General features: G+C 48.3%; 2 protein-coding genes across 4 annotated transcripts in view; one reads left to right on the top strand and one right to left on the bottom strand.

Moving 5' to 3' along the window:
- chd6 (chromodomain helicase DNA binding protein 6) overlaps positions 1 to 5,594 on the bottom strand; it is a 36,301-nt gene extending 30,707 nt beyond the window's left edge. Inside the window, exons 1-2 of the mRNA XM_088937420.1 lie at positions 5,122 to 5,594; positions 818 to 873 (exon numbers count right to left, since the gene is read on the bottom strand). Of these exons, the coding sequence (XP_088793546.1) occupies positions 818 to 844 (27 nt within the window). The 5' untranslated portion in view covers positions 845 to 873; positions 5,122 to 5,594. The remainder of the gene's footprint in view (positions 1 to 817; positions 874 to 5,121) is intronic.
- Positions 5,595 to 13,020: 7,426 nt separating this feature from the next.
- The window catches only part of ripor3 (RIPOR family member 3), a 30,676-nt gene continuing 25,647 nt past the window's right edge, over positions 13,021 to 18,049 (top strand). For all 3 annotated transcript variants that reach the window (XR_016094477.1, XM_088937084.1, XM_088937082.1), the window contains exon 1: positions 13,021 to 13,463. The gene's annotated coding sequence lies outside the window, so the exon portion shown is untranslated. The remainder of the gene's footprint in view (positions 13,464 to 18,049) is intronic.

The following is an 18,049-nucleotide window of genomic DNA, read 5'->3' as shown; positions in this document are numbered from 1 at the left end:
GAGCGTTTCGGAGCACAGCACGAACTGTCTCGACTCCCACGAGCTGCACACCCTGGCCTGCCCCCACCATGCACCTGCTCGCCCGCACATCCCTCCACTGGAACCAGCAAGCTCCTTCTGCTGATGAAAGATCAACACGCTACAGCTCCTTCCAAACCTTCCAATAAACTCCAAACACAGTGCAAGTGTCTTCCAGCTCCTCACATTGCTTCCTTTGGCATGTACACACAGTCACACGCCAGTTTCAGCTACCCTGCTACGCCTGTATAATGATCAGGACACAAAGCAGAACCTCCCACAAATGTAATGGCAGACGTGAATGACATTCCACAGTACCTGAGCGCTCAGAGGCTTCCCACCCACCCACAGGTGAAGCAGGCAGGCTCTCGGGGTACCCCCTCAGCCCCCGCAGACACTACACCCCCATCCTCGTCCCCGAGCACCACCCCAGTCTCTCTCGCACAGAAGAGCAGTACAGCAGCCTGTGTCCTGAGCTGCGCCGCACAGCTCCCACCTCTTTGCTGCAGTCTGTAGACTGTTGGCTTAAATACTGAGAAGCATGGACCACACGTCAACATTCACGGACAGCAGTAACCACTGGCGCCAAAGGAGGATACTGAATACTGAGAGACACTGCCATAATGCCGATACCACACACAGGGTCGCTGTTTGAATTCCACAGGTCCTTCAGGTACTGATCAGGCACAAACTGTTTCACAGAGCATTCTTCAACTGTGGGCTTTTCGCTGCCCACTTGAAATCCAAGCATTTCAAACGGAAAAGTAAAAACACGGATACAAAATAACATTCCACCAACCTGCCTTTCCTTCTTTTGTATTTTCATGATGTCACAAACTTCGCTAATCTTCACATCTAGAAAAGAAAGAAGATACGTTTTGTAAGCCAGCGACACTGAAACCTAGTTAGCACAAGGGCAGAGTCGGGGGTCCATCACCTGCCTGGTGCCTTATTACAGCTGGTGGCACAACACCAGGGCAGAGGAAGGTCTTGTTACCTCTATTGCACTGGCTTTGTCACGACTTTAAGAAAAAGGAAATGCATTGTGCCCCAAGGCTTAAAGAATCTGATTTTCAACAGCAGCGCACTTTCAGGATTTTCAAAACGCTCTGGTCTGCTTGGACACGTTCGGATACAACAAATTTCATGACGCAGTATATTTGCAAATCAGCACGCAGCACCTGAACAGACGCTGCCCTTCTCGCTCCCATTTCCTGCACCCTTCCAGACGCCTCAGTTTCCAGGGCTCGGACGGGGGCCAGACAGAGATCACCCCCTCCTCACGCCACTCACTCCAGTGCTCTTCCAAGCCCGCAGTGCAAAACACTTTCTTCCACGTTAATGCTGTACTGGACTGTAACAGCGGTGTGGAGCTGAGGTCAGGACTCAGGACTGTGAGTTCACATCCCAGGTGCAACACTGCTGTTGTACCCCAAAACAGGGCATCTTCCCAGGCTCGATTTTGATTTTTAAAATCTTTATTTTCTTTTCACAAATACAGAAACCTTTACATTAATATATATCTAAAACAGTAAATATGAAACTGTCTCATTAAGTTTAAGAAGGCAAAGATTAAATAACACTAATGACTTTTGCTCAGGAGCATTAGTTTACGTCCCTGGATACTCCATGGAAAGACCCAGCCTTATATGTGGGTGCACATGCAAGTTGATAACAGCCTGCTATTCTGATCTCGCTGCAAGCCTAGGTCCTGTCTTCAATCTTCCTTCTTTTTAAATCAGTCATTTCCTGAAGTTACCAGAATAAACCTTACATCTTCCTTGAGAAGAGCAACCTGTTGAAAAGACTCCAGTTACATTATTCCACTTCCCAGGAATACATAAGACCTGGAAATCCATGAGTGTGGAAACCCTCAGGTGTGCCAGGCTTGTGGGCAGGGCTCAAGACAGGGGGAGGTGGCACTGGTTTATGGGCGGGGCTCAAGACAGGAGGAGGGGCGTGGTTTGGTGGGCAGGACTCAAGACAGGGGGAGGAGCACTGATTGATGGGTGTGGCTCAAGACATGGGGAGGGGCTTAGACTGGTGGGCGGGGCTCAGAGCCAACAGCTGCCTCAGCTCAGCACCAGGGAACACATGTGGAACATCAGCTGTCTGGCTTTAATAACCAGCCAGCCTCTGCATCTCACAGCCCTGCAGAGTCTGCCTTTCTGCACAGCTCTTGACACCCACAGCACCGCAAACAGCCTGGATTTGACTGATCCTCAAGACGGCCTCCAGACAAACAAAAGCCAAAAGGTTTCTCGCTTTTATTGCAAAAATGGAAAAGATGTGGATGTCCAGATGAAGCCACCTCTCAAGCAGAATTAATTTAGTTCATCTGTCAAGAAATAAATACTCAGATCTTTACTTTGTAGATATAATGCAAGACATACTGAACTGAGAACACTTTTGTCTTTAATCCAGTCTACCTGCAACAGAGTTTCCAAATATGCCATTGGGGAGGGGGGAGGGGCACATTCCAGTGGGGTTCACAAACACCTCAAGACCCGCAGGAAGCGATTAACCCAATCAGCACTGCAGGACTGAGGCACAGGAGTGCGCAATCTGCTCCCAACCAGAACTTTCTCTGGAACTGCTTGATTACGCCAGTCGTTTCCATCTCTGGCCCTAGTTACACCGCTTTCTGTCTCTTCAGCCTCAGAGGAATTAAAGAAACATTTTGAGATTGATACGCGATTATATTTAAATTTGTAGAGCTCCTAAAGCATGATGTAAATGATGTACAGCAGCCCCACTGGGGAAAATCAGAGAGGCCAGGTTGTTCAAACTCAGAACACCACAAGAAACTTCACTGGGGTATCAGAGCGCCCCCTACCCGTCCAGCCTCTCCACTGACAGGAGGAGGCTTTCCTTGGAGGTTCCCCATCCCAGTTTTGACCGGACCCAATCCTGCTGATCTTCGGAGACAAAGCACCAGTCCTTAGAGGCTGGATGTTAGGCAGCACTGAGATGGTGAGTTTCTCCAGCTGTGTGTCTCCCATCCCAGGGCAGCTGCCTGGCAGAGACACCCTGCCAGTCACAAGTGCACAGTGCTTATCACTCTTACTGTGGCCTTCAGGAAGGTCACTGACAGCCTCTCAGTGGCTCAGCTAAGACACTGTCTTCGCTGCTAGTGGAGCTACAGCACTTTCAGCATGAGAACAGGAAATTATCACTAGTGCAAAACTCAGGGTGAAAGGATTTCAAAGTAACATGAGTTTTTAAATGAAGAAACCTGGTGCGGAGCAGAGGTGGTGGGAGTTCTGACTCCAGTATCACGCATGGGGAAAAGCAGAAGAGTGTCCGGGGTGGGGTGACAACAGGAGTGTGGTGATGCACTACGGAGACTTCGTGTCGGGGGCGTTCTGCCTGTGCAACCGTCTGGGATATAATCTTCCCCAAGTTCCAAGTTAGGCACTGAGAAATAATCAAATTGTTTGGTAAGCCGAAGGCCTTGGGAGTCAGTAGCAACTATTTTTTCTGAAATAATCACACACTCGTCTGCAAGAATTTACTTCACACACCCATAAGGAGCGCAAGGCAGGTGGAGAAGACACACATCCTGCGTGCGCCGGAGCGACGGGCTCTTCTGCCCACCAACCTGCTCGGCTGAGGCGACTCTGCCGCAGCCTCTTGCATTATCAGATCGATCGTGCTCATTTTCAATTCAATAATTAAGCAGACATTTCTGCAATGGTGTCGACTGGTATAACTGCAGGCTGAGGAGCTCTGATGTAGAGAGAATCCACCGCAGAGCAGGACACTTTTGGACCAGAACAAGTAGACCAAGACTCCAAATCCGAGCTGTATGTAGCCCAAGATTTAATACTTAACTACAAAATAAGAACTACTATATTATTTGCAAGAACTGTACTGCAGCAGCAACCATGTAGAGCTCATTTTTAATTGATCTGTATTTACAGAACCGCACCTTGATTTCACCTGTTCCTCTGTAACTCACCGGTGCGACTTAAACTGGGTAAAACCACGTGCTACAAGCGCCGTCCAGCCCCGCGTCGAGATGCACGCAGACACCAAGAATTATTTTCATTTAAAGAGAGAAAAAAACGCATTTTCTCATTGCGGAAAGAATTTTCCAATCCCGGACTCCGCGGAGCTACCCCTGCCGGCCATCGCTTCGGAGAGAACCGCGCAGGTGATTACCCCTAAGGGGACGGACAGGTGGTCCCGGGGGTGACGGGTCCGTCCTGCCGCGCCGCGCTCGGGGTAACTCAACTTTGTATCGCCAAGTGAAGACGAGGAGGAAGAGGCTTTTGTTACTTTGCACTAATACCTTTTAAGGTATGGTGGCGTCTAGGACTGAATCCTTCCCCCTGTCTCCAAAATGAAAAGGAGGGGGCGAGAGAAAACACGACAGACCCGTACCGTTTGGGTTGAAACACAAACTCAGGTGCGAGTTTGAATCTCCCAACCTGCCCGCAGCCTTTGTCTGAGCGAGGGGCGCCTGTCCGTGCGCCACAGACCCGAAAACCCGTTTACCTGAGGGGGGTGGGTTTTCTTCAGCCTGGAAAAAAGTCACGTTTATAATCACATCCAGATTACTTATAGTTGAGGAAAGCTTGAAGCCAGATTCGCGTTGCATTACTAAGACCCCCGCCTCCCTTTAATTAAACCACACCAACGGCAAAGTGTTCCCATTGTGCCAACTCTAATGTCACACTGCAATAATGTTGAATATTCCGCTCCCTTACACGTGTTGGCACCCCCCGAAACTCCGCACCGGGGCATCGGCTCAACCCCCAGTCTGCTCCTGCTGGGCAGTTTGCACACTCAGCGCTACCCAGCATCTGCGAGCCCCGCTCCACACAGCGTCTATTCCCAAGGACACAAACACGCCATGACAGTCTCTAAGAAAAAAATGCATTAAAAATTATAGGGGGGAGGTGGTGGGGAGAGAAAAAAAAAAGAGGAAAAAAAACTCAATGCAATTTCTTAATCCTGGTAAAGCACAACAGAGCCCCGGAGTTCATTCATGCTGAGATGCGCGGAGTTCGGGTCTGGACCATGAGCACACCGCGACCAACGCAGGGGTTATCGGCACAGAACGGCACTGGAAAAATAAAAGTTAAAAGAAGTACTTACCTAAAATGGCTACTGCAGCAGCCAAAATACAAACAGCTATTATTTGGTGAAGTTTAGCTCAGGCAGGCTGCAGGAACAGCCTAACCTCAGCTGGACCCGGGCTGCGCCGCCGCCCATTGGCTGAGCGGGGCGGCAGCCGGGCCCCTGCGCGCCGCGATTGGGCGCTCAGCTGTCAGTCAAGCAGGGCGTGCGGGTTTGTGTGAGAGCCGCTCACTGCGAGCACCATTGTGCGCTGTAGTCCTAGGCATTGATGTGAGCGATTTTATGATTGGTTACCTCTGGCGACATGCAGGCGTGAAAACCCTGATTAATACCGCCTGTACCCCCGTTATAAGCCCCGAGGTGCGTCCTGGGGGCCGCATTTATTACCGACGAGCATCGCCCTCCGGCTCTCGGTGCCGGGGGGTCCTAAGGTTTAGATTTCTTGTTGTTTCCATCCGCCAATCAGGGTCCCCTTTACTCCCGTCATTACAGCGTTTAAGAAAAAAAATCTAACGTTTGCATTCCACGTCTTTGCTCATGTTTCGTTTCCCGGATGTGAAATTTCCTGTATTAAACATCATGTCTGTAGCAGGAATGTGCTGGGTTTCGACTTCCCGCAAGACCCGAGTCGCGCAAAGTTTCTCCGCGGTACCTGCCTTCGTAGCTCGCTATTCACACAGAAAGCTTATTTTCAACATTTTCTCCATAGGGAACATACGCCTTTACATTTCCTCCTGTCTAGCGTCTTACAAACCCACAGGTTTGTTGATGTTTTCCCATTAAAATGGCGTAACTAAGTATATAAAACTACTGCAAATAACCCGTGCGCTAAAGTTAGTTCCCGATGACCTTTTATGCAAGTGGATTTTGTCATGCTTTGTAGCGTGTTTGTTTAAAAGAAGATTATTTCATGTATATCACCTGCTGTTCCTTCTTGAGTGAATTTAGTGATCGATCTGCTGACCATTAACTTTTAAAGGTTAGACAGCAAATTCTGAACTTGTAAACAGTGAAGGAAAAAAAAAAGAGATCCAGGAGCCCGGCTAGTCTGCAGACCTGCGTGTTTTCTGCTGCTTGTTCTCGATGTGTGCGGTTCAAGAGGGCAACTACAGTACCTGAAGTGGCATGCACCGATACCTCTCTGGCCCTGAAGGCGTCTTGCAGTGCCTTCTAGTCTAAAACAAAAAATACTGGACCATGCGAAATGCACAGAAAGCAATATATAATGGGACATACTCCAGGCATAGTGCTCCATTAATATCCTCTTAATTCCAACTAATATGAAACCTGAATTCTTCAGTGTTCTGTTTTATATAACAACTGGAGGGTCAGGAACAAGATGGAGACTAACACCAGAGCAACAAGTCCTGAGGCATTCATTAGCCCGCCTGGGGTAATAAAACACAGGTTTGCATCAGTGTATTTCAACCACCTGTTGAGAAAGCAAAACGCCACTGCATGTGGGCAAGGTGAAGACAGGCCGAGACGTGAGGTTAACCTCGAATTCTTCCCCAACCCGTCTGCCTCAGCCACACAGCAATTCGGCATTGCAACGGATCTTGAGAATCATAATTCAAAAGGGGCCGTCTGTTTGCTTCAGATCAGGCAGCGCTGATGGCGATGCAGTCTGATGGAGCTGCGCTGTTTGAGGCTACAGAGGAAACAGCAGGGCTGCGTCTGGAGTCCCTGATGCAGTCCTGCTCACTGTGCTGGGCTTTGCTTTGTGGCTCCATTGTCCTGGAAGCGATTGCCAGTCCAGCTCCTGGACCTGCCTGTTTTCTGGTGTACTCACCTTGTATAAGGTTGGCTCATCAAGGTCTTCGGTTTTCTCTTTCAGTTTGTTTCTGACCCACGTCACCCATGCCATGATGATTGTTCACAATTACTGTTACGCGGCACCATGTAATATTCTACTGTCTTCTCTTAAAAAATCCTATAAACGGATTGAACATAAACTGCACAATTTTTCTTGAGTTTGAGAAAAAAAAACAGTTTCAGTTCTTCAACAGGTTAGAAACCAGGCTAGAAATTAGACATGAAACCTGCGCCAGATGCTCTGTTTCAGTTCTTCTCGCTGTCGATCCTGCAGCGCTGGGAATGTTTGTCAGACCCGTGTCTGCCCTTCACCGGTCGAGCAGCAGTTGCAGTTGCTTGCAAAGCCACGGGCAGCATCAGCTTTGTACCGAGTTCAGGTGGAGTTCTGCTCACTGTGTATCACGTGCAAGAGGTTATTAATGCTCCTGAGAGCATGAAACAGGTAAAACATAGAGGTGGATATGACCAGTGGATTCAGAGCTCAGGTTGTGATGCCCAGAAGCAGGGTGCTGGGTACCTCTGCAAGTGCTGACCGGGCGAAGCCCTGCAGGGGTGCAGCTGCCTCATGGCCGGCGTGTTTGACGGAAGAGAAGAATCAGCCGTTCCAGATCATGTGTTTGAGAAGAGCTTCAGAATCTTCTGGGGTTTCCCTGGTGTTGGGGGATTTCTGCGCAGACCCAAGCTGAAGACTCTCTCGAATCAGTGTGTAGCCTGCCTTTCTGATTCATGCTTTAATTAGGAAGCCTAAACAGATTGCTTGATGCTGCCAGGCCTCAGTGCATAAGCAAACCTGCAGGACTCGTAATAATTGGTCTGAACTCCTCAGGACTGTAAAACACTCAGCAGAGCAGGAGATCTTTAAAGGAATGCACACAGAGCAAGAAATACCATCTCAGACTGTCTAAAAAGCCTTGGATTTGCTGAGTGAATCAAATGGATGTGGGTGGGGCAGGTGTTGAGGAGGTGTCGTCCTAACAGGTTTAGGGCATTTTTGTCAATGTGTTACTCTAACTAAGTGTCAGGCCCAGCCAGTGCAACGTGCTTGAATACCAAACCTGTCAGCAATGGCCATCCCTTTGCACAAAACCTCTTGCATGTTCTCCAGAGTCAGGGCTGAGTCTTCTCCCTGTGGCCTCCAGCAAGGACAGGAGAGATGATTCTGGCAGATCAGAAGGTTTCGTTGTGGACAAGAGCCAAAGTCTGAAGCCCATGTGGTGCTAGGGGACACTGTGCCGGAAGAGGTGCTATCTTGTTCAAGAGAAGCTAAAACTATGTCCTGACCTTTTGCAGGCTCTGTTCAGACGAGTCAGGATGTTACAGTATATCCGGAGCCCCAGGTGAATCACCATTCTAGATTAGCTGACTTAGAAATCAGTTTATCCTCCACTGTGTCTGCGGCGCAGAGAGAACAACTGCGCAACAGCGGTGGGCGGAGGGGGTCTCTTCTTAACGCTCTTTGGTGTTCTGGAGCATGTAGCACGCTGTATCAAATTATACTGCAGTCATCTTTTCAGATTTATAACTGGTCCAGGTTGGAGGGCAGAGGGGCATCAGACAGGTGCCACTCTCGTCAGGGCAGGGTGGCAAGGTGGGGTGCCAAGAGCTCGAACTCGTTTGGACCAGGCGTGGATTGAACTCTGGTCCTTGCTGGTGCACAGGGGCCAGCAGGAGGCTCTTTTCTGCCTGGCTCAAAATCTAGCCAGTCTTTATCTTGTTATTAGCAGCTTCTCTTCAACGCAAGAACGTGTTGCTCCATGCTGGGTGTCAGCACAGCTCCTTCAGCTCACAGCCAGGTGAGGCGCCCGCAGACCAGAGCCGCCGCAAGTGTCCGCGAGCTGCTTCTGCACCCAGCTGCCGGAGGAGCACAGCAGACTGTCTGCCACACCTTCACCAACCCTGCGCGCATCTGTGTCTCTCCCTGCTGCGCTTCCCCTCTTCCTCCCTGGCTGGCAGCCCAGAGGCTCTCGTCACTGCAGCCAGCAGGAAGCTCTCACTCTCGTCTTCCATCCTGCCTCCCACTACGAAGCCCTCACCGCCCTCATCCCTTTCCCAGAAACCTGCCGACAACCCCCCCTCTGTTCACACCTGCAGGGCGCCACAGAACCACGCCGTGCGTTTTTGCTGAGGATGCAGCGAGAACACATTCTTTGAGGTGCACTCAGTGTGATTCAGGTGAGTGGAGTCGAGCAGGAGGCAGTATATGATGCACAGCTCAGTCTCGACTGTGTTTTGCCATGGCTGTGTGACAGCATTAACAATTACTCCCAGTTTTCCCCAGCAGACATTTCAGTACTTAGTGCTGCAGAAAAAGCCAGCGATTTTAACATGCAGAGTGAGCCCACTGATGCAGATCTGAAATCCCTTGTAGGCAGCCCTGCGAAACGCACGCGCACACACACAGGCGCGCACTTCTTCCTTGATGCAGTCTGAAATTAGAACTGCATTTCAGCCCAGGCGTTTGGACCTGTGAATGCATGCTGATGGTTTGCAACAGCAGGAACCCGGATTGGTCCGTGGGACCGCCTGGCCCGGTGGCAGACAGCCCGCGCTGGAGTGGAATCCGGGATGAGCGTGCCAGCGTGTGGGCCACACGCCTGCGGACTGAGCCGGGGGTTCTGACCCGATCAGTCCAAGGACTGAGAGAGGGGGAAACGGACAGTCGACAGAAATGTCTTTTTATCTGTTCTGTGCATCGTTCTAATACAGAGTATTTAGAGCGGATTAGGTAGAAAGACATTCTACCTGCACAATTCCGATAACACTCAAAATTTCAAAAGATGCAGTAATATAATTACAGGATTTTCCACCTATATAACCCCCCCCCCCCGATGGATGTGATGCATAGCAGCGTTATTGTGGCAAACTGCAATGTTGAGCTGCTTTTCAGCAATAAGAAGCATAAAAAAACAAACTTTCGGTGAGGTGCAGGGGATATTGTCTGCCGTGCTGGGTGACAGTGGGGATGATCATGCGGGAGACACCAGAAAGCACGCGCTGGCAGACAGGGACACACACCTTGGAGGCAGACCTGACAGCTAGGGTTGGGAATCCAACGGCACTGGAATAAAAACAATTGCCGTTTTTGTTTTTAAAATAACTGAATTACTTACCCTCTGGCATTCCAAAACCACCCAATCTGAGTGTATCCTTTAAATTAAACAGGTAGTTCAAGTAGGGAGCTGCATCAGCATGCACAGGCTGCAAAGGAACAAGTGAAGGTGTATTCCCTGCTGAAGAGATAAGAAACGAAACACAACGTTTCGGCTGTGGAGCCGTCTTCGGGTGTTAAATTAAATAAGGAACAAGTAATAGGTTTATTCCATGCTGAAAAAAAGAAGAAAGACGTTTCGGCTGTGGAGCCGTCTTCGGGTGTTAAATAAGTCTATGACGCTTTTAATTTGAAGCGATAACGCTGACTTTACCTCCATGTCCACTGTGGTGCAGCAGGGGGCGACATTACACCGCGTTGCGCGGACGTGGAGCACTCGAGGGAATCGTTCAGACGGTTTCGTTTTATTCGTGTTTATTTCACGGGCTCGAGTCCGTTTATTTCGTGTGAACGAGATCCCTTTCACCCGGCAGATCAGTACAGCTGTTCAAAATACACTTTTAAATTTCTTTTCTTCACTCCTAAATGATTAATGATCCCTGTTAATGCCGTAATCTCTTTGATCGCCTTGCAGAATGACGTTCGTGAAACTCGAGGCTTTGTGGGTACAAAAATAAATACGATTGCAATAAAAAGAAATCAATCAAAGCTGCTGGTTTTCACGATGCATCAGTGTGACAAGTTTTACGCGCTCGGCCCTTTACGCTACTGAGGGAAACCTGGAAAGTAATTCCCTTATCCTGAACTAGATGAATGTGGGAAGTGAACATTAAACCTTGAGTAAATTAATTTTACCGTTTAATTACGTGAACCTCAACAAGCACCTCCATTAATTATTTTCCATTTTATAATTTACAGTTCCTATGTAATTTTTTACATTTTTTTTAAAGCTGCGACTTGTCTTCATTAAATTGTGATAACGAGTTCGTCCGTAAAACGCACAGTGCACAGCTGATTACTTATTTAATCAGCAGACTGTACATTTGAAACGCGACGTAAAGATAATAAAAATTGAGCGCCTAAAGAAAGATGGCCGTAAATGACTGGTAGACTAATACAAAATCGGAAAAAAAAACAAATAAAACAAAACATTATATGATTATATGCTTTAAAAAACATTATTCCGCATATTCAATTATATAAGCCTATTCTACTGTCAGGCCCCAGTCAGCAATTAAGCTGCAGTGTCAGTTCGGTGCTCAATTTTACTTGGTAACTTAGTTGCGTTTCAGGGCAACTGTAAAAAATCTTTTTTCTCAACGTGTCCGGGAACTGCAGGGCCGGCTGGCACCGACAGCAGGAGCCACACCGGCCGCTCAGTAGTGAAGCTGTAATGGTGTCGGTGGCGGTTTCCCACAGGACAGTGAAGTAGCTCGGTCCTCTGGGCTCCGGGTAAATGTTGGTTTTAAAAAATATTGTTTTAAAAGCCCTGAATCAGAATTTATGAGTCCTCCGACTCAAGGTCAGACTCTCGCCCTGAACACACAGGGTAGTGAGAGGAGACTCTCCTTAAAACGGATTCAAATGCTTAATGTTTCCTGTTGAAAGCGCGGTTTTTCCCCCTCCTTCGCTGGTTTCCCAAGCCGCGTGTGGTCCCTCGCCATGTTGACTTGAGATTCACACGATAACCTTCCTGCGTGCCTTCACACACTCAGCCAGGACATGCAGTAAACATGTTTTAACCCCTAAAAATTCAAATTCAAGTGTTTTCCCCCCTTTTGCCAGGCTAAATGCCTAAGAAATTAAATGTTTAAAATGTTTCTCAAGTGAGTAGCATGTAGCCCAGCACAGTTGTGCAGAAAGCTTTGATCAAGTCTAGAAATAACCGGTGGAAAGAGAGAGAGAAAAAAGATCATAACTACACTAGCTATACTTGAGGTCATTATTCAGCTTTTACCATGGTAAAAGTCCAATGTAAAATTTCATTCGGGGAGAGCCCCGAGTCTCGAACCTGAGAGACACCACTGGGATGGGCTTCCCAGCTCACCTCCTGTTCTGGGGCCCTTGTGGGCAGAGGAGAGGAAGGACCAGAGAGGTGCTGAAACGGTGAAGTCAGGACTCTTCCTCTGTGCACCTGCAGGGGCTTCCTGGACAGCACAGCTCAGGACAACACAGTTCAGCACAGCTCAGCTCAACACAGCTCAGCTCATCTCAGCAAAGCTCAACACAGCACAGCTCAGCTCAGCTCAGCACAGCTCAGCACAACACAGCACAACACAACACAACACAACACAACACAGCTCAGCTCAACACAGCACAGCACAGTTCAGCACAGCATAACTCAGCACAGCACAGCTCAGCACAGCTCAGCATAGCTCAGCACAGCACAGCTCAGCTCAGCTCAGCACAGCTCAACTCAACACTGCTCAGCACAACTCAGCTCAGCACAGCTCAACTCAACACTGCTCAGCACAACTCAGCTCAGCACAGCTCAGCACAGCTCAACAGCTCAACGCAGCACAGCACAGCTCAGCGCAGCTCAGCAGACTGTGCTTATTGTCCTTCTGGAATACCCAGGGAGTCAGAGAGTTGATGCTGAAAGGCTGAGTCTCATCTTCTCAAAACAGGCATTTGAGGCTAAGTGCAGGTTTATCTGCCTCTTCGCATGACTTTGCTGAAATTGAAGTTAGGCAGGAGTCTGCACGTTCACTTCCAGCGCTGACAAACTCGGGTGTGGAGTGCAGAGACCTGTCAGGGGCTCAGCTGTTGTTCTTTTCTGCGATGCGAAACAAAGGCAGAGGTAAACAGAACACACACACACTCGCACAAATTCACTGCTGTTCCTTTCCTCTCACCAGCTCCCTTCTGCTCAGCTGTGCAGAAATCTGTTTGTCATTACCCCTGAAATAATGCTTTCTTTTCCTTTGCTCCTGGACTGCACAAGCAACTGTCACTTGAGGCAATTCGGAAAGCTTGCGTGAGGGGTACAAAGTGAGACTCTCCCAGCCTGCCTGCTGTTTGTGTTGTGGGAATTACTCAGCAGACACATTTTCAGAGCTGGAGGGACTTTCCTATGTTTTGGACAAGACAGGAGTGGTGGAGCTTGAGGGGAACAGGGGCAGGGAGAGACAGAGAGAGTGTGTGGGTGAAAGAGATAAAGGCACAGAGAGAGCAGAAGAGACAGAAAGAGTGCAGGAGAGAGAGAGTGAGAGAGTTGGAGAGAGAGAGAGAGCAGGACAGTGAGAGAGAGGTTCACTGGGTGCCTGGAACGTGAGCAGCAGTTTCTGCAGTGAGCTGATGTGCTCAGGCTCTTCACAAGACCGTTTCTTGGGACCCTGTGTCATTCCTGCTTCCCGGAGCTCCCAGAGGACACGCGCAGCTATCGAGGTGCTGCACATGGCCGGGCCGCCTGCCTGCCACACACGGCCCTGGAGATGAGCAGCAGACAGGGACCCCCGGACCCCCAGTGACCCAGAGACTTGCGCACCCCTTACAGGTAAGGACACACTTCCCCGTCCTTCCTGAAGGCTCGTTTTCCGCTCGGTTTGTTTTGTGTGACTTTGCACGCTGCCTTTTCTCTGGTTATTTAACCTGTTACACTCACACTGCTCCAGCTCTCTGCTTCTCTTCAACCGTACAGTTGCAGGGACTTTGTGCTCCTACAGTGTTGGTCGTGGATATGTTTCTGGGGGATGCTTTGAATTTTTTTAAGAAAAGGAATTTTGGTAGTTTAATATTTTGACCTTTTAATGTGTCTCTGCCGTCAGCACTGATCAAGAAGGACACAGACAGACATTTTGTCATTTGTCTTCACGACAGGGAGTGCTGTTTGGTTGCATCTTATTAAACAGAAACAGGCAGAGCTTTGATGGGCCAGTAGGTCTTCAATTATTCAAAACTGTTTTGTTTTCATTTTGTTCCTCTGAAACATTAACAGCAAAGTCCCTTTGCTGGGAAACACACTGTACACACAAAGCACAGGGAAAGTGATCATGCTCTCCGTGCACAGCTGTTTAATCCTCGTCAGTTTTTTTACAATCCACATGTTTTTGTGCAAAACAACAACTCATACTGGAAATTTCACACTTGTAATCAGACTCTAAGAGATGTTTCGGAGATGGTCATGAGCATTTAAAATAATAGGAAATGATATTAGATCATTTTAAAAAGAAATTATTTGTTCAAGACCCTGTGGCCAGAAGTTTGAAATGAATCTAGTGTCTTTGCAGTGGGAGTCTGATCGGCTTCACCTCCATCAGCTACATACTATGCGCCCTGTCTGAGCCGTGTCTGGCATGGACAGGCGTCCTGCTGTAACAGGAGAGCTTTCAATCTCATTGCCAAATACTACAGGGATTTAAAGAGTTAATAAAACATTTAATGCATTTAATAGTTTACGACTTTGCTACATTTAATTTGGGGAAACTTAATTTTTACGACAAAATAGTGATATTTGATCGTGCTTCCTCTCAGCCCCTAACAGAACGCACTCAGTGTGCAACACGCCGAGAGGGCCCAGCGCCACAAGCCTTTCTATGGGCTCCAGGCTGGGTCGTAATTCTGACTGTCCGCCGTCACTGTGATTTACGCCGCTGTGAAATGATATTGCAGCGTGCTCTCTCCGCGGCGCAGCCCCCCCCGTGCCTGTGAGACAGCATTCCAAACTGATTTCCAGATGAAACCTGCTTGCTTGGGAAAGCTGAGCCCGTGACGGGCGAGAACCCACCGGAGGAACGCCAAGCCTGAGTGAGGGGATTTCACGGAGGACAAAGGGAATAAATGAACCAGGATGTTCAGGCTGTTCCCAAAAATCAAATACCTGTCTGACAAAGTATGGTTTGGAGATGGCTGTGCACTGGCAGGATTCTTGGGTCTGAAGCTTAACAGTTATAAAACAGATTGAATTAAGACCATAGGAACATGAAAAAAGACATCATTCGGAATGCAATAACTGGTCACTGTTGGCTAACTGATTTGATTTTTTTGTTTTTAAATCGAGATCCCATTCAGCCATTTCTTGAAAGAAACCAGAGTATCAGCTCCCACGATGTGGAGGGGTCGATTCTCCCAGACCCTCACCACCCTTTGTGTAAAGAAATGCCTCCAGTCCTCAGTTTCCGCACTGCCCCTTAGCCTGTACTGTTTGTTAGGGGTTCCTGCAGGACGGGTGCTGTCTGCTTCTACAGGAGTGGTGCTAGTAATGGAAATGGCAAATACACATCAGGTAGTCTAATAGGATGTCACAATCTGGTAACCTGCTCTGTTCATCTGGAGGAAGGTGAATATTGTGCTTGTGTAAAATGTTTTAGATTGTGTGTTTCAGTGCTCTATGAATGTTTATGAAGGATACATAAGCAGTAGAAGACTGCAGTGAAATGCATCTTCAAATGGCCTGTGCTCTGATAGTTCAAGACAAAGTGTTTTTGTAAAGTCTGCACTGTACCATGGTCTGAAAGAGGGTCAGAAAAGGAAAAAATATCTAAAGAAAGAGACAGCAGATGCTCGTTATGTCAATGACACTGTCATGTGTGATCTCCAGAAAACAGGAAATGCCACAGGTCCTGCCCCATTCCCACAGCCAGGGACACACTGAGACACTGCGAAGCGCTCACATTGTCCAGCAGGGTACTACAGGACACACCCTGGTGAAAATATCCTCAGGGTTCCTACAGAAGTGTCCTGTGTGACATTGATTTAAAAGAAAAATGGATAGAGAGTTCAGCATCTTTCCATGGTGTGAACTATGTCAACAGACTGTCAACAGTCTGTGTTCTGAAATTTCCAGGAGAAATTGCTTGATTTTTTCTGTTCAGATATCAGGACAGCAGAGACAGTGGGCAACCTGGTGGACTTGCACATCACTGTGAGGAAAGTTGACTTTTTTTACATATTTTCAGTCTCTTCTAGGGTGCGATCTGTGCTATGTGTACAGACCACAGGCAGACCTGGTGATCGCTATGATGTACACATGCAGATAATTTACCACAAAATACTAAAGTGTCGTGCTAGTCTGCTTCAGGTATAATCACAATAAAGACAAAACAAACACCTTATGTGCTTTTTACACAGTACTGGATATTACATAAGGGTTTACTCCAGGAACCTTTCAAAAGGAAAACGTTTACATGCAGACTTATTTATAGAACCTAATCTGTCGATCTCTCTGCAGTTAAACAATGCATTTCTTATTTGGTTCACTACATCACTGAATCAGATGACCTTTTCCTCCTTGCTCACACTTATCCGGTGTGATTTGGTTCACAGACTAAGTTATGGGTTGTTGTGTTTCCTCTGCTGATCCCACCCAGACACTCAACCCCTACCCCTCCAGCAGCACCATCTCTTTAAAATCAGATCAATATTCATGTGGGAGGCTCACCCTGCAGCACGTTGGGTTGAACAACTTACTCAAGCCCACTAGGGGCCCACCTGCCTTTTAAATCGCAGTATATTGGTGGCTTTGATGTCCTAGTGAAAAACTTAAAAGCATTTTACAAACACTTGCATAGCTCAGTGAGTAATCACCAGCAGGTCAGCATGACTGAGTCGAAGAGCGCGTTTCTAAAAAAAGGGAAGGGTATCGATGTCTGAGTTGAGTTGTGTAGGGAGAGAGGAGCAAACAGGCCCACATCTGCCAAACGTCTTGGCCCATAAGGGATCCCAGAGCCTCAGGGGTCAGGTTTCCCAGAGAAGCGTTTCAAGAGAGCTGAACCAGGGAGGCCATGAGGGAGACAGCAGCCCATGGTGAGGTGGTAGGGAGCCCCTCATGTTGTGTGTGAGTCCTCATACAGCTGTGCTCACCAGATGACAGCAGACGCGCCAGCTGCACTATCGACTGCCGAGTCTAGTAAGAGCTGGAGCAGCGCTGATAAAGACCATGAGGATCGGAGAGCTCAGAGCAGGAAAGACAACCAGCAACTTCACGGACTCCCTTGGCAGAGTCACCAGTTTTTCCACAGCAGCTGGGTAAAAGACCACCTTGAAAATCAGACTGCCAAGGAAAAAAACTTACCAAACGCCTTCCGACTCAATTAGCTCTCTGGTAGTAAGAGTTTGATTAAAGATAAGGTGCATAGAACAAAAGACAATTAAAAACCATCCTTAACCTGAATGTGTCTGTTCTAAATTAAACTATCATCGTGGTTTTGTGATAGATCTGTTCTTCCCCTTTATCCTTTTACAAAAGTCAACCATGCCCATACGGTCCACTGGCTGTCCTGGCTTACTCCTGGTCGCTGGTGTGCTTTGTGTGCAAGGTTAATGCTGTGGTCGTAGCCTTAAAGTTCTGAATCACAGCATCAGAGGGGAGCAGATGGTCTGGAGGTGTCAGGGTGCCAGCCCGCTGGAGCGTTTGCGTGGTGTTGATCAATCGAGCGCTGTGGCGAACTGACAGATGAGTGAAGGAAGAGCTGCAGTGGAGTCCGACATGTGTCCTGTTTACCAGCGGCTGCAGGACGGGGCTGCGCCAGCTAGCCTATCTCCTGCCGGCACACGGGCTGGAGGGTCGCGGCACGGCTGCCTGCGCCTTCCAGATAATGCAAATCGTGCAAAGAGGCTCTCAGGGAGACGTGCCCTGTCACTCAAAGAGACATGCGATTCCCTCTTTTAAAAGAATTGCAAAAACAGACACATACAGAAATGAGACTCCTTGGCTTTGACTGGCGCTCCTGCTATCCAGAATATTCTAGTTAATATTTTCCTTTTCGCATTCCACAACACGGATTGTAGCGGATTCCTTGTGAAGAGGAAAGTGGGAAGACTTATAGATCCTATTAAATTACCATTTTCTTGCAGATTCAAATAAAGCATAGCTCAGTCTCCGTCTGTAAGCCTTTAGAATAAAGCCATCAGCTTACACAGTGGGAACCGTACGCTCTCCGAATAATGACCCCGCACTTTCGAAATGAACTTGGCAGCCGGGTGTTAGAGTAGTAAACTACACAAGGAGAAACAGGCATGAGGCAGCTGAGAAGACAGAGACGTTAACATGGCAGCGTGAGAGACAGAAGGAAGGAGAGATGGACGGACAGAATCTGGGGATGTGGTCACACTGACCGGGCAGCCGGTCGGCCTGGCCATCTG

This window comes from Atractosteus spatula, chromosome 19 (genome assembly GCF_055471065.1).
Source record: "Atractosteus spatula isolate fAtrSpa1 chromosome 19, fAtrSpa1.hap1, whole genome shotgun sequence".
In the NCBI taxonomy this organism is placed as follows: Eukaryota; Metazoa; Chordata; class Actinopteri; order Semionotiformes; family Lepisosteidae; genus Atractosteus; species Atractosteus spatula.
This window is presented reverse-complemented; position numbering and strand designations above follow the sequence as displayed.